At 44.0% G+C, this 16,791-nt stretch overlaps 1 protein-coding gene across 1 annotated transcript in view; it reads left to right on the plus strand.

Annotated features, from left to right (window-relative positions):
- The first annotated feature begins 320 nt into the window (after positions 1 to 320).
- The window catches only part of ITIH2 (inter-alpha-trypsin inhibitor heavy chain 2), a 48,939-nt gene continuing 32,468 nt past the window's right edge, over positions 321 to 16,791 (plus strand). The window contains exons 1-6 of the mRNA XM_019035440.4: positions 321 to 524; positions 2,113 to 2,187; positions 4,205 to 4,237; positions 6,026 to 6,195; positions 10,205 to 10,309; positions 14,669 to 14,831. Coding sequence (XP_018890985.3) covers positions 441 to 524; positions 2,113 to 2,187; positions 4,205 to 4,237; positions 6,026 to 6,195; positions 10,205 to 10,309; positions 14,669 to 14,831 — 630 coding nt within the window. The 5' untranslated portion in view covers positions 321 to 440. The remainder of the gene's footprint in view (positions 525 to 2,112; positions 2,188 to 4,204; positions 4,238 to 6,025; positions 6,196 to 10,204; positions 10,310 to 14,668; positions 14,832 to 16,791) is intronic.

The following is a 16,791-nucleotide window of genomic DNA, read 5'->3' on the forward strand; positions in this document are numbered from 1 at the left end:
AAAGGATTTTGTTTCTTGGAATAGTTCCACACTTGGTCCTTTAGAAAGGATGACAATTATCTTTAGGTCTCTCTGATTTTAAGATCAATAGAAATCAGCAAAAGCCAAGAAATAAAAAATAAAAATAAAATAAAAGCACACAAGCACATTCAAGCACATCCATCTGCCCCTGACTTGTCCTCACAGTAAGCAACTGCTTCTGACTTTGCTGTTTGAATAACCTCTGGGTGTTCGATCCACCCACACAGCTCAAGTTTGAGCTCCAGAACAAATATTTGTCCCAATTTTGAACAAAGTTAGAGAGTTTTTTTCTTCTTTTTTCTTCTTTCTTAAAGCGAACTGTACTCCTCTGCTGTTCCTTTGAACTTGGTTCAGTAGGAAGAAGTGATATCCTCCCCAGACCATCTGCTTTGGGGAGCTTGGCAAAACTGTCCAGCAAAATGAAAAGACTCACGTGCTTTTTCATCTGCTTCTTTCTTTCTGAAGTATCAGGCTTCGAAATCCCCATAAATGGACTTTCTGAAGTAAGTACTTCCAGATCACTCCTTGCTGTTGGCTTGTTCATGAGCTCAGTAAATCGTCTATTGGAATCGCTATTCAATGGCCTTATTCTGTGTGTAATGGAAACTTAAGATAAAATTCATCTGAGTGCAAGTGTTTACTGTTATAATTACTGGAATGTATATTTACCTTTTAAAGCATTAACAGGTTTTGCATGAAAATTAAGTCAAGATCAATGGGCAGGCATCAGAGTGTAGCATTTATGGAGCAGAGCTGCTCACTCCTCACCTAAAAAAATGGGGGTAAGAATAGACCTAACCCAGTGGTTTGCTTTGAGAATTAAATGACACAGTGTAAACTCTTCTAGCAGAGTGCCTGGACTAGTAAGTGCTTAATAATTACTAGCTGTTATGATGATGAAGAAATAATAAGACTCTTTTACTAAGAGTATAAGAAAAGTCATTATCAAAGCACACTGTTTTTCATACCTAAGTGAACAGTGATATGTGTAATAAGAGCACTTTAAGTATTCCTATTAAAGCGGAAGATAGCAAGCAGGGCGGAAAAGTACAAGAATAATTCCCACGGAGTACAGGTCTCCACTTTTGTCCCTTAGCCATCTCCAATGTAAGGAAAGTCTTGGACTGAAAGTCTGTTTCTGAAAGTCATACAAGAGCTATTTTTATGCCAGAAAAGCGAAGCATGTTATGGGAACATCCCAGCAAATGCAAAGGCTTATAATACTTGCAGAGTGGATTACCTACAAAAATGCCAGAGAATATGACGGCATATTTACAGAGGGAAAATATCACCCTGTCTGCTTTGAAACTATCATATTTTCCAACACTTAAAAGCCACCAGAGTGTGTTGGAAATCTCAAATTGAAGCCAAGACATCCAAATGTGTTTGTGCTTTTTCAGTCATTTCTAATTGGCATTTCCTTTTAGAAAATACCTACATTTTTAACTTGGGGAGATGTATGGTTCATGTCTGTCCAGTCAGACACTGAAAATGCCTCCAGGGTCTACCCAGATACTTCCCCAGACACCCATCTAATCACTGGGTTGTTTTGATCTCTGTCTTACCACCTGCTGGCAAACTCAAAAATGAATTCCCATGTCCGACAAATGCGAAGGTGTTGTAACCTTCCATTTGGACACCTCTGAGACGTAACCAGCAAATAGAAATATACTAAAGAAATCATTTTATACAAAATTGTGATTGCCCAGAGGTAGAGGAAAGAATATAAAATAATGAATACCAACAGCTATCTCTTTGGCTCTAGATCTTTTGGAAATCATCATTCTCAGCAAAGTAACACAAGAAGAGAAAACCCAACACCGCATGTTCTCACGCATAAGTGGGAGTCGAAAAACGAGAACACATGGACACAGGAAGGGGAACATCACACACTGGGGCCTGTCAGGGGGTGGGGGGCTAGGGGAGGGATAGCATTAGGAGAAATACCTGACGTAAATGATGAGTTAATGGGTGTAGCAAACCAACATGGCACATGTATACCTATGTAACAAATCTGCACGTTGTGCACATGTACCCCAGAACTTACAGTATAATTTAAAAAATAAGTTAAAATCCTAATTTTTTTTTAAGTTTGTAGACTATGAAGATCCTGTGGAACTGGCCCCAGGAAAATTTCGATTGGTGGCAGAGAACCGGAGATATCAGGTATAGTGAGCTTTACTCCCAAAAGGGGGAAAAAAGTGAAAGAGATTATGGCAGAAGAAGACAAGTGTTAAGATGCCTTCTGCTAGATTTTCTTAAGAGTTTGTTTTTTAGCATAGAAGAGTCCAGACTTCTTACACCTTGGTGGAAGAGATCACCCAGGTGAAATAAAAAGAGAAACTCACACAACTGCTCAGCAGCCTTCACACCATAATGCTCAATTTAGTCCCTTAAAGGATACACGACTCGGCACAGTGGCCCCCACTTATAATCACAGCATTTTCAGAGGCCAAGGAGGGAGGATCACTTGAGGCCAGGAGTTCCAGATCAGCCTGGGTAACATAGTGAGGCTCTACCTCTGCCACCCAGCTAATATATATATTAGCTGGCATGCACCTGTAATCCCAGCTATTTGAGAAGCTGAGATGGAGGATCACTTGAACCCAAGAGTTCAAGGCTGCAGTGAGCTATGATTGCACCAGCCTGGGCAACAGAGGGAGACGCTGTCCCCACTCCATTAAAAAAAAAAAAAAAAAAGAATACATGGCTATGTGTTTTCTTCAAAACTTAAGATTCCGAAATAATTTCCTGCCTTACCGGAAGGATTTCCTGTTAGGAAGACTTTTCTTATTTTAGCGATGACAGACACTCCCCCTTGCAGCCTCACAATCTCCTTCCTCTGGTCACTCTGAGGGCACCTGAGAAGGAGAATTGGCCACATTGGAAGTTGCAATCCTGGCAGCCACCAGCAGCAGTATAGACAAAACCCTCTAATTAAGGGGGTGAGTTTTCCAGAACACCAGGAAGGGCTTGGCTTCTTCCCCACGGAGCCCACATGCTGAGAGAGGAGGTATTTACGGAAGCAGCAACCCTAAGCTGATCAATGTCTTATTTTGTATGGGTGTGAATTTTTTACTTTCTGAAAATCCAGGGTTTTTTTTTTTGTAGACTAATAATATTAAAATCCAATAAGCAAGACTTCATGTCACAATTTATTTAGCCACAAGAGAGAAAAATTGGTCACTGAGCATTGCATTCAAGAAGTCTACAAGAAGAGGTCAACCATTGACCTTACCATGTCACACAGCACAGAACCCCAGTTCACCCCGAATCAGGCAAGCTGAGCTTATATCCAACACCCGACTTCTTGGATCTATTATTAACAGCTCACCAAACATTACATGTTCACCCACCACCCTTAAGCCATTCACTTTCAAAGGCAAGGGAATCGCCTTTGTTCATTTCCTCAGGACAGTCAAGTATATGGATGATCTCCTAGCATGGTGGTTAAAAGCATAGAGTTTTCTATGTGCCAGTCACTGTGTTTGCCTCAGTGGTTACACTGTGGATGAAATACATGAAAATCCCTGCTTTTATGTAGCTTAGTTTAAAGGAAGAGACAGACTTTAGTCAAATAATCCCTCAAATACAATGAATCATTATGAAACAAGGTGAGCACCCTGCAGGAAGGAATATGCTGCTGCGAAAACACTTAGTAAAGGAAACCGACCTAGTCTTGGGGCGTTAAGAGATTTTCACTGGAGGAATTCTGCTGGAGCTGAGATCTGAAGGGTGAGTAGGAGTTCTCCATATGGGGGTTAAGGAACCTAGCAGGGGCACTGCAAGCAGTGGGAACAGCATGCCCACAGCCTCATGGCCGAATGGAGGATCAAAGTCTCCATTCAACTGAGTAAAAAATAGAGCAAATAGCATCAAGGGGATATACGCTACCCAGGATGCATTTGGTTGAATATTTTTATTTAAAAATTACTTGTTCTAGCATTATATCCAAGAATGACATGCACGCCACCAAAACTGGTTGAGAAACTTATTGAGAAACTCACCAGTGGGAAAATAGTTTTCAAGAATGTTCAATATTTATGTCTCAACTCCAGTGAATGAATAACAGCTCAGTATTGAAGAAAAATAAAATTTCTTCTTTGACTGAGAAAACGGTTTTGGCTCTCAAGGTAATAAGTGACATACAGTTGAAGAATGATTGTCTAACTTCCTTTCACAGAGAAGCCTTCCAGGAGAATCGGAAGAAATGATGGTAAGTTGACTTGATGTTGTTACAGATTGAATGATTTTCCTGTTAATAATTACCAGGAAATCAATCTGGGTGTCTCTTTTTTCATCACCACCGAGTATTTACCTGACTTTCGAAATACTGCCTTGCCCAACTGTTTGCAAGTGTTTCTAAAATTCAGCATTGAAGGGTGCAGTCTTTACAGACAGGAGAGAGGCCACCAAGGGCTGAAGGGGCCCTTCTCTTGATTTTCTTGAGTTTTGCCATATATCATAGATTCCTTCCCACTGTATAAATTTATGTATTTATTCCTACTCAACCTTTTTGATTTATGTATTTATTTTTACGTTTTCATTTTTATTTTTATTTTTTTGAGACAGAGTTCCGCTTTTGTTGCCCAGGCTGGAGTGCAATGGCGTGATCTCAGCTCACTGCAACCTCTGCCCCCTGGGTTCAAGAGATTCTCTGCCTCAGCCTCTCGAGTAGCTGGGATTACAGGCATATGACTCCTCGCCCAGCTAATTTTTGTGTTTTTAGTAGAGACGGGGTTTCACCATGTTGGCCAGGCTGGTCTCGAACTCCTGACCTCGGGTGATCCACCTCCCTCAGCCTCCCAAAGTGCTGGGATTACAGGCATGAGCCATTGCTTCCAGCACCATTTTGATTTAAAGTATGACACCTGACAGCTTTGGAAAATAAAAGAGTGCCCGTGGGAAGGAACTTTTAAACACAAAACGGCCCAGTTCCCTGAGATGTTCAGAGTAGACCATCCTGTGGCAAGAAAACAGCCTGAGGACAAGTGGCTTATGTTGTGCTTCCTGCCCTGAATTGGCAGAAACTGCCAGAAGTGCACACTTCAGGGGGAGGAAGGACACATAGATTAGCCTGGATTTTATTTTAGCTTGAGGTGAGTTGCATGGTTAATTAGTCGAAAGGTTTAATGTTGGACTACAAAGTTTGGGGAATGAGACCTGGTATTGAGATAAGTAAATTCTTTTGGAGAAAAAAGCAAAATCTAATGGGTCTCATAGTTGTCCATAGACCTGAAGGAGCTTGCAGCTCTCAGTCACCTCCTGAAAGGTGTGGGTTTCTAGGACCTTGCCTTTGAGCACACTTACATATGCGATTCTTCACACAGGAGCTGCTTTAAATCAGTAGTGATCGGGTAAGGAGGTCCAGAGTGTTGGACCAATACTTGCATCAGAATGCCCTGTCCAAGATCAATGTCTCTTGCTTACACCCGTCACTGTTCTCCCAGCTTGTTTTGACTTGGGGGAGGAGAAAAGGACTGCAGATGAAATTGTAATAGAGGAGATTAAAGAAGGTAGAGAGCTGTAAGGGGGTGTTGCTGGAGGCCATATGTGTGTTTCCACCCCACAGCACCCCTGTCTGACCCCTACTAAAGATACAACCAGGTTCCTCTTTCAACCTCGCAATCCAGTATCCTTTCCCCAGCTGATGGTCTTGCATTTGGAGTTATTACCTGGACTTCCTCAATCCAATCTGGCTTCCCACACCGTTTTCTACTTGTATTCTAATTTTTGAAAAATCATTATTTATAGACTCATAGGGCTGAAAAATGCCTTTTAGCTCAAAGTATCTTGAAACCAAGGCAGACTTCTGCTCATTGGGGGTTCCAAGAAGTTAAGAGAATGGTTAACCATACATGAATTCTGTCCTTACCAAGGCCCTGGAATTGTTCTGCTAGTAAAACAAGTAAAATGTAGTGTTGTTAACATCAAATGCACTACATTTGATGAAGTTCTGTGTGATTTTTCTATTAGTACAGTTATGCTTTCTTGCCAATTTCAGGAAGAGGTTGATCAAGTAACTCTTTATAGCTATAAAGTCCAGTCTACTATTACTTCTCGGATGGCCACCACCATGATCCAGAGCAAAGTGGTGAACAATTCCCCGCAGCCTCAGAATGTCGTGTTTGATGTTCAGATCCCCAAAGGAGCATTCATTTCCAACTTCTCCATGTGAGTAACTTCTGTGTAGAGCCAGAAATTGTAGGTGCTGTACTCACAGAATCAAAACCCCTCATAGTTAGAATGGACTTTAGTGGTCAACTGTCCCAGAGGACCGGCTGGATGTCAAGGGTCATTGTGAGGTTGGTCCCAATAATTTGCTCCTCTTCAAAGCATTAGAACTTGTGAATTATTTGCTTTTTGTTTCTAATAAGCTAAAGCAAACTTAAGGCTATCTCTATGGTAACAATCTCTTACTTACTTGCATTTTAATATACTTTCTAGGGAGGAGAAAAATATACTGGGTTGCCCTGGCTTATAGGAAACCACATAAGAGCGTGTGCACAGCAGGTCAATGCCATCTGCCATATGTTTCTCTATGGGAAAAAAAAAACAAGTTGAGAACCACAGATTAAATCCAATTACTTATCCAGTGCTTGACCTCCTCTTTAACACCGCTGACAAGTGTGTGATGATTTCCTTAATGATAAACTCACTTTTCCCAAGGCAATCAACTCAGTGGTTGACAGCTCTGTCAAGAGTCCTTTCTTATACTTCAAGTATTTTCCACTTTCTACCCAATGACTGTAGTGATAATCACATAGAATTTTTAAAAAGCTCTCTACAAAATACATATTGAAGTGTTCATAGATGAAATGATGTGCCATCTGAGCTTGGCTTCTTTTTTTTTTGAGATGGAGTCTCGCTCTGTCGCCCAGGCCGGAGTGCAGTGGCGTGATCTCGGCTCACTGCAAGCTCCGCCTCCCGGGTTCACGCCATTCTCCTGCCTCAGCCTCCCGAGTAGGTGGGACTACAGGCACCCGCCACCATGCCTGGCTAATTTTCGTATTTTTAGTAGAGACGGAGTTTCACTGTGTTAGCCAGGATGGTCTCGATCTCTTGACCTCGTGATCTGCCCGCCTCGGCCTCCCGAGGTGTTGGGATTACAGGCGTGAGCCACCGTGCCTGGCCTTGAACTTGGCTTCTTAACAACTGAGGTGGAAAGCATGAGAGTACAGACAAATTAAGATTGGCTGAGTATTCATAATGGTGTAGCTCAGTGATGGTTTCATGGACATCTCATATTATTCCCTCTATTTTCTGTGTGTTTGAAATTTTTCATAATAAAAGAAGGTTAAACTACTCCAATACTTTCCAAACAGTTAATACCAGTTATCTTACCCACTTGGAGCCTTCGTGTATCAAAGTTCAATATTCTCTGCTCCTCTAAGTGACTGGAATGATTTCTATGTCCAAATATCAAGGTGGCCACCCCAGAGTATGTTCCAGGTGGTCAATGTCCCTCTTAAGTTGCCAAGAACACAGCAAAGGACTGTGCATAAAGTCTGGCTATTTTTTTTTTATGAAGACATTAGGTTGAATTACTTCTCATCCACTTTTGTCTTTCATACACCAAGGTAATCAGTGATCATTGTGGATAAATAGTAAAGGGTTCAACCACCATGTACTTTGGCTGCTGAAAGTGGCAGTCATGTGAACTCTTACCAAGTAGGCAGAAAAAGGCATTGTGTCACTTTAATTGGTATCCTTTGAATCGGCTTTAAAATGTATCACTTTTTTTGTCTGCCTTTTCTAAAAAGCAAAGGGAGAAGGAAAGGCTTTTCTGTAGTGGTATTATATGACCCCATGTCTAGAAATGACATTGAAAACTATTTTAATAAATTCCTATTTTTAAACCACATAATCAGAATTTACTCTAAAGATCTCTTATTTCTGTTTTCCTTCTTTTTTTTTTCTTTTTCTTTCTTTTTTTTTTTCTTTTTTACTTTAAGTTCTGGGATACGTGTGCAGAATGTATAGGTTTGTTACATGGGTACACATGTGCCATGGTGGTTTGCTGCACCTATCATCCCATCATCTAGGTTTTAAGCCCCGCATGCGTTAGCTATTCGTCCTAATGCTCTCCCTCCCCTTGCCCTCTACCGCCCGACAGGCCACGGTGTGTAATATTCCCCTCCCTGTGTCCATGTGTTCTCATTGTTCAACTCCCACTTATGAGTGAGAGCATACAGTGTTTGATTTTCTGTTCCTGTGTTAGTTTGCTGAGGAAGATGGCTTCCAGCTTGATCCATGTCCCTGCAAAGGACATGATCTTATTCCTTTTTATGGCTGCATACTATTCCGTCCTTCATTCTGTTCTTTCTTTACTATCTCATTACATAGACGATTTGAAGTACAAAGGACAGAATCGTGAAACATGCATTTACTTTTATCTCCCTCTGCTCTGGGCTGAATCTATAAGACCAGAGAAGATACCTGCTTAATTATCCCAACTTAAAATGAGCTGTGTAGACCTACGTACTAGCCAAAATATCCCTTTTCCCTTTTTATCAAGATCCTGAATATTCTATGGGAGATGATTTCCTTTGTCCTAAAGACTCCTTGGCCTTTGAGACTTAGTTCTGATTCGATAGAAGCACGATGGCCTTGACCAGCAGTGTGACCTTGGCAAGAGTCACCTGTCTCCTGGGGTCTGATGTCTCTCATCTAAAGGGGCAAACCCAGAAGTGTGCCTCAACACACGTGCTGTTGGCATTTGGGGCAGGAAAATTCTTCAGTGGAGCTGTCCCTCATATTGCAGGATGACTAACATTCTTGGTGTCCTCCCACAAATGCCAGCAGCACTTTCAAGTCATCTCAACAACCCAAACTTCACACATTTCTAAATTGCTCCTTGGGAAAGACACTGCCCATTTGAGTACTGGAAGTTCCCATGTACTTCCAAAATTCTGGATTCTACCACTCTGACCAACCATTACTTGGTAAGGATTAGGTGCTAGCCAGCTAAAGGTAAGGTGGATAGAGATGAGATGCAAATAGAAGACAGAGGTCCCCAAGGGAGATGGTTTCCAGATAAACACCACCTTGGCAGGGGACCCACCAGCACATTCCCCCTTTTTCTTTATTCTTTTCCACCCTTGCAGAGGAGCATAATATTCTGTCTTCATCGGCTCTGGCTGCTATGACTAAGTACCATAAAATGGGTAGCTTATAAACAACAGAAATTTAAAATTCATAGTTCTGAAGGCTGGGAAGTCCGAGATCAAGGTGCCCAAAGATTTCGTGTCTGGTGAGGGCCCATTTCCTGGTTCAGTCAAGATGGAAAGAGATGAGAGAGCTCTTCGAAGTCTGTTTTTTATGACAGCACTAAATGCTATTCATGAGGAGAGAGCCCTCTCCAAGGCCCCACCTCGTAATGTCATCATCCTAGGAAGTAAGGTTCAACGTACACATTTGCAGGGAACATAAACATTCGGTCCATTGCATACCCCACAGCGATGCCAAATTCTTAGCTTGCAGAATGACCCGATGAACGAGATAATTCGGAATTTATCAGTCACCTCTCCCAATCACATTTGTCGTTCAAAGGGGATACCCAAAGAGAACCATCCTTAATCTAAAGGATGAAATTCAAAGATGAGGAAAAATCTATAAACAAACAACAGTACATGAGGGAAAGGTTTTAGGATGGGAGCCTACCAAACCTCTCTCAAGCCACATTATCCAATCAATAAAGGAAGTCCTGTCCATAAATTATTTGAATGCCTCCCTTCTTATTTCTTATAGACACAAAATGATTGCCCTCATTCATTAAATTAGCCTTGTTGGGTTGTTTGCTTGCTCTTGTTTGTTTTGCTAAGATTACTATTCTGGGCCGGGTGCGGTGGCTCACACCTGTAATCCCAACACTTTGGGAGGCCGAGCCAGGTGGATCATGAGGTCAGGAGATCGAGACCATCCTGGCCAACATGGTGAAACCCAATCTCTACTAGAAAATACAAAAAATTAGCCTGGCCTGTTGGCGGACGCCTATAATCCCAGCTACTCAGGGGGCTGAAGCAGCAGAATTGCTTGAACCCAGGAGGTGGAGGTTGCAGTGAACTGAGATCGCACCATTGCACTCCAGCCTGGGTGACAGAGCACGACTCCATCTCGAGGAAAAAAAAAAAAAAAAAAGATTGCTATTCTGACCAACTTGTTGCCTTCTGTCATTTTCTAGGACTGTGGACGGCAAGACATTTAGGAGCTCTATTAAGGAGAAAACTGTGGGCCGAGCTCTTTACGCACAGGCCAGAGCAAAAGGCAAGACGGCTGGCTTGGTGAGGTAAGGCCTGAGTGAGCAAGGCTTGCCCTTGCCTCTCAATGGCGGTTTCCTCTCCTACTTCCTTCCCACAGCAGCAAAGCAGCCTCTGGAAAGGCACAGCACCTGAGCCAATGGCAACCTCCTCGGAGCCGGATGTTAGAATTAGGCACTGCAGTTTCTATTCGCCTAAAGGTCCCTCTTCAACCAATGGGTTTTGGGTGATCCCACGCTGGTTGTGCTTACATCACTGTCTTGCAGGTAGATGGATGTTCTGTAAACAAACACTGCTTTTTCTAAAGAGCGAAGAGAGAAACTACAGAAATATTGGTGATCTTGTGATCTGGTTATGAAACTTAACATATATGCAGAAGGAAAAGTTTGAAATTTGCCTTAATGATTTATTCTGCCTACTTGTAGGGATAAGGGTTTTTTTTTTTTATTGTTGTTTTTGTTGTTGTTTTTTGAGATGAGGTCTTAATTTTTTGCCCAGGCTGGAATGCAGTGGTGTGATCACGGCTCACTACAACCTCGAACTCCTGGCCCCAAGCGGGAATGCCTCAGCGTCCCAAGTAGCTGGGACTTAGGGTGCACCACCATGCCTGACGAATTTTTTTAGTTTTTGTAGAGATAAGGCCTTGCTTTGTTGTCTAGGCTGGCCTCAAGCAATCCTCCCATGTCGGCCTCCCAAAGTACTGGGATTACAGGCTGAAACCACCACGCTGGGCTGCGATAGGGTCTTTTAAAGCATCAGTTACTTCACTTAGGTTTTGTTTATTTTTTCCCCTTATAATCTAAGTAAGACCTGGGAATGCCAAGCCACCCTCAAAAAGTAGCTTCTCTTCAAAGGGAAAAAATCTTCAAAGGGATTTTCACCTTCTCACTCCTTGCACTGCACACTCACTATTTTTTTTTTTTTTTTTTTTGAGACGGAATCTCGCTCTGTCGCCCAGGCTGGAGTGCAGTGGTGCGATCTCGGCTCACTGCAAGCTCCGCCCCCCGGGTTCACGCCATTCTCCTGCCTAAGCCTCCCGAGTAGCTGGGACTACAGGCACCCATCACCATGCCCGGCTAATTTTTTGTATTTTTTAGTAGAGACGGGGTTTCACCGTGTTGGCCAGGATGGTCTCGATCTCCTGACCTCGTGATCCGCCCGCCTCGGCCTCCCAAACTGCTGGGATTACAGGCGTGAGCCACTGTGCCTGGCCCACGCTCACTATTAGGCCAAATGCTGCCGTGTTTCTTTCCTCCTCTCCTCTTCTCCTACATCCCCAAACTCACCTGTAGTTGAAGTTCTTTTCCTTTCATTCATGCATTTGTTCATTCAACAAAAATGCATCAAATGCAAGCTCTGTACCAGTTCTGTCAGAGGCAGCAGCAACACAAAAGCAGACACCGTCAGTCTCACGCAGGACACAGACAAGGAACCTGTGACAACAATATCTGTAGTGGGCAAGGGCTAATACGGAAGAGAGGGTACACAAAAAACACTATGGGAGTTCCGTTTTGGGGGAACTCCTGTCTGGGGGTCCAGGAAATCCCCACAGAGGACTGATGTGTCAGCTGAGCCCAAGTAGATTACAGTTGGCCTTCGTATTCATGGGTTTCACATTCTCAGATTCAACCAACTGTGGATGAGACCTGTGGATACGGAGGGTCCACTGCACCATACTGTTTTATAACAGTGACTTGGGCATCGCCGGATTTTGGTATACTTGGGGAATCCTGGAACCAAACCCCAGAGGATACAGAGCACCAACTGTAGTAAAATTCAGCCAGGTAGAGAATGGAGAGAAGAAGCTCCAAGCAGAGGAAATGCCTCTAGCCTTGCTGCAGGTGAATCAGTTCTTTTATCTTTAAGAATCATTTTGCCAGCCAGGCGCGGTGGCTCACGCCTGTAATCCCAGCACTTTAGGAGGTCGAGGCAGGCAGATCATGAGGTCAGGAGACCGAGACCATCCTGGCCAACATGGTGAAACCCCGTCTCTACTAAAATTACATAAATTAGCTGGGCGTGGTGGCGTGTGCCTGTAATCCCAGCTACTCAGGAGGCTGAGGCAGGGGAATTGCTTGAACCAGGGAGTTGGAGGTTGCAGTGAGTCGACATTGTGCCACTGCATTCCAGCCTGGTGACAGAGCAAGATTCCTTCTCAAAAAAAAAAAAAAAAAGAATCATTTTGCCATCTTTGTCCATCATTTTAACCACATCACCCATTCATTTATTTGTTTATCCATCACACAAATACTTACTTCCACCAGAAACTCTTCTGGGCACTGGAGATACAGCAGGGAATGCAGAGCTCCCATCCTAGTGCACCCTCGGGTAAACACGGTCTCTCACTGCAGGCTCTGTCTCAAAGCTTTGCACGAGATCACGCTCATCTTTTTCTTCAATTATTTAATATCGCAAGCTAACTGTCCACAACAACTCCCTAATCCATTAGGCTGATTATGCAACATCTCACCTTGCTTACTTATTTATTTCTTTTCTTTTTTTCCTCTTTTTTTTTGAAATGAAATTTCACTCTATCACCCTGGATAGAGTGAAGTGCAGTGGCGTGATCTCGCTCACTGCAACCTCCACCTCCCAGGTCTAAGCAATTTTCCTGCCTCAGCCTCCCGAGCAGCTGGGATTATAGGCACCCACCACCACACCTGGCTAATTTTTGTATTTTTAGGAGAGACAGGGCTCGCTACAACCTCCACCTCCCAGGTCTAAGCAATTTTCCTGCCTCAGCCTCCCGAGCAGCTGGGATTATAGGCACCCACCACCACGCCCGGCTAATTTTTGTATTTTTAGGAGAGACAGGGCTTACTGCAACCTCCACCTCCCAGGTCTAAGCAATTCTCCCCTCTCAGCCTCCTGAGTAGCTAGGATTACAGGCACTCACCACCACACCCGGCTAATTTTTGCGTTTTTAGTAGAGACAGGATTTCACCATGTTGGCCAGGCTGTTAACTCCTGACCTCAAGTGACCCACACACCTCAGCCTCCCAAAGTGCTAGGATTACAGGCATGAGCCTCTGTGCCCAGTGTATTTACTTATTTCATTTAAAAAATCATTCCCTGTTTATCCTAACGCTGGAATCACCAGCATTGATAATTCTGCTGTTTTCTCTTTAAATCATAAACACCTCAAGATCAATGATCACATTGAACTCAGTATGTATGTGACTAAAATAAGGCCTTATGATAGAAAAACATACTCAGGCCAGGTGCAGTGGCTCAGACTATAATCCCAGCACTTTCAGAAGTGGAGGCGGGTGGATCATCTGAGGTCAGGAGTTTGAGACCAGCCTGGTCAACATGGCGAAATCCCGACTCCACTAAAAATACGAAAATTAGCTGGGCATGGTGGCACATGCCTGTAGTCCCAGCTACTTGGGATGCTGAGGTAGGAGAATAGCTTGAACCCTGGAGGTGGAGGTTGCAGTGAGCTGAGATCACACCACTGCACTACAGCCTGGGCAGCAGAGCGAGACTCCAGCTCAAAAAAAAAAAAAAAAAAAGAGAAACATACTCAATTTGAGCAATAATAAAGTTTTTCTTTCTGAAGACCTTCAGAAATATTAAGAACTCCTATAGTGAGCCTCAAATGCAGTATGGGAAGAGTGTTATCTTTGAACCACCCAACCTTGGGTGTGAGTCCTGGTCCCACAGTGGACTGGCCATGGGGTCTTCAGCAGGTCCTCTACAAGCCTATTTTTTTTTTTTTTTTTTTGAGACAGAGTTTCATTCTTGTTACCCAGACTGGAGTGCAATGGCGTGATCTCAGCTCAACGCAACCTCCGCCTCCTGGGTCCTGGTTCAAGCAGTTCTCCTGCCTCAGCCTCCTGAGTAGCTGGGATTACAGGCATACACCACCATGTCCAGCTAATTTTTGTATTTTTAGTAGAGACGGGGTTTCACCATGTTGGCCAGGCTGGTCTCGAACTCCTGACCTCGTGATCCGCCCGCCTCGGCCTCCCAAAGTGCTGGGATTACAGGCATGAACCACCACACCCAGCCCAAACCTAATTTTTTTATCATCTGAAAAGTCAGGGTAATGATCTCCATATTGCAGAGCTGCTATATCAGCAATGATAGATGTCAAATTCCTGGCCCAGGATAGGGGCCAATCCCTGGTAGTTTTTTGCAGACAACACTCAAGTCAGTAAGAAGCTCTGGGAGCTGGAGATCGGGTAGGAGAGGAGACTGAAGCTCTTGTTGGGATTCAACTGATCTAGAAGCTACACTTATCTCTAGTGTACCTACTGTTCACTTTCATGAACTACTGAGCAGAACAGACGGTCCAGGAAATTCTACATGCCCTCTGCCTAGATTCTGGGTCTTGCCGCTCAATCATGTATCTGTTGACTTTTGTTGGGGGCTTTCACCTTTAGGAGCAGCGCTCTTGATATGGAAAACTTCAGAACGGAAGTAAATGTCCTCCCAGGAGCAAAGGTGCAGTTCGAACTTCACTACCAGGAGGTGAAGTGGAGGAAGCTGGGCTCCTATGAGCACAGGATCTATCTGCAACCTGGACGGCTGGCCAAACACTTAGAGGTAAGCCTGGATATGTAGGGTGGGCAGTGACACCATCCTTTTATAGTCCCTGACCCTGATTTATACTTTCTGCTTGTCACTAGCACTTGTGGTGTTGGATGCCACTCAACTCTGCAAGACAGTGGGATGTATTGAAAAGATGGTGGGTTTGGAGTCAGCCACACCACTTCCTTACGGCTCTCGGTCTCCTTAGCAGCCGTATTATGGTGGTTTCTGAGGTCTGCTATAACAAGTTACAGCAAACGCCACAGCTTAACACAACAGAAATTGATTCTCTCATGGAAGTCTGAAGTCAAGGTGTCTGCAGAGCTGTGCTCTCTCTCTCTGGAGGCTCCAGGGGAGAGCCCGTTCCTTGCTTCTCCTGCTGTCTGGCAGCTGCCAGCCTTCCTTGACTTGTGGCCTTGTAGTCAGATCACTCCAATCTCTTCTTCCACGGTCGCATCCTCTCCTCCTCCGAGCATCTTAAATGCCCCTCTGCCTTTCTCTCACAAGAACACCTATTAGATTTGGGGTCCACCAGGTAGTACAGGATGATCTCAACTCAAGATCCTTAATTGCATCTGCAAGGACTCTTTTTCCAGAAAAATCTACATTCACAGGTTCCAGAGGTTGGGCGCATCTTTAGTGGGGAGGCCACCATTCAACCCAGGACACTAATCTTCAAGGACCAGCTATCCTGAGTCTTCGCTGTCTCATCTATGCAAAGAGTACTGTAACAGACTTTTGTTTCTCAGTTATTTTTTTTTTAACTTTTAAGTTCAGGGGCATATGTGCAGGTTTGTTACACAGGTAAATTCCATGTCACAGGGGTTGGCTGTACAGATGATTTCACCACCCAGGTAATGAGCATGGTACCTGATAGGTAGTTTTCCGATCCTTTCTCTCCTCCCTCCCTCACCCTCGAGTAGGCCCTGGTGTCAACTGTTCCTTTCTTTGTCTCCATGTGTACTCAATGTTTACCTCCTACTTAGAAGTGAGAATGTGCAGTACTTGGTTTCCTGTTCCTGTAATATGTGGCCAATGACAGGAGCTTGATGAAGTTTAAGTGAATTGTCTTCCCTGCCACCCCAGCCATCATCACCGCAGGGGAGCAGTGCCTCGGGCATCCACTGCATTACTATCCATCTGAACTCACCTCTGCTGTCATCTTCATCTCTTGCTATAAAGACTAAACTGCTCTTTTCTTTGCTCAAATCTTTGTGACATCCTATAACTGTTTAGTGTAAGAGGCAGAGCTAGGCAAGAGGAAACCTAAGAGAGCACAGAGGCCAACATGCCCCTCCCCCGGCAGATGGGAGAGTGAAGCAGACAGGTTGTGAATTGCCCGGAGACACGGGAGATGAAAGGGAATGAATTAATCACGATGAAACTTTAATTCCCATTTGAAAAGCTGCTCGTGGGATCAATAATGCCCACTGTTTGGCATCAGTTCACTATCAGAGTCTATGCTGTTGAGTTCTTTTCTGGGCCACTCCTAGCACATACCGTGCTTTTGCGTGAATTGAAAAAAGATGCCCGTCCTTCAGGCAAATGCAGCGCCATCCAGGGCACGTGGCTTGGCCAAGATGCTCTGTACAATTAAGTGTGTTGTTGGACATTTTTCCAGTACTGATGATGGATGAGTGTCAGTAACCCACATTCTCTTCCTCAATGCCATGAATCCCGTGGTAAATAATTTGAAGCAATGGTTAGATGCGATTGCATCTAAGCCTAGGAGGAGACAATCACTGAGACTGTTGATAATAACAATATTAATAAAAACTGAGTGACAGCCTGGGCAGCACAGTGATACCTCACCTCTACTGAAAATAAATAAATAAATTAGCCAGGCATGGTGGTGCTCCCCTGTAGTCCCACCCACTTGGGAGGCTGAGGTAGGAGGATAACTCGAGCCCAAAAAATCAAGGCTGCAGTTAGCTATGATCATGCCACTGCACTCCAGGCTGGATGGCAAAATGAG

Source organism: Gorilla gorilla, chromosome 8 (genome assembly GCF_029281585.2).
Source record: "Gorilla gorilla gorilla isolate KB3781 chromosome 8, NHGRI_mGorGor1-v2.1_pri, whole genome shotgun sequence".
NCBI lineage: Eukaryota > Metazoa > Chordata > Mammalia > Primates > Hominidae > Gorilla > Gorilla gorilla.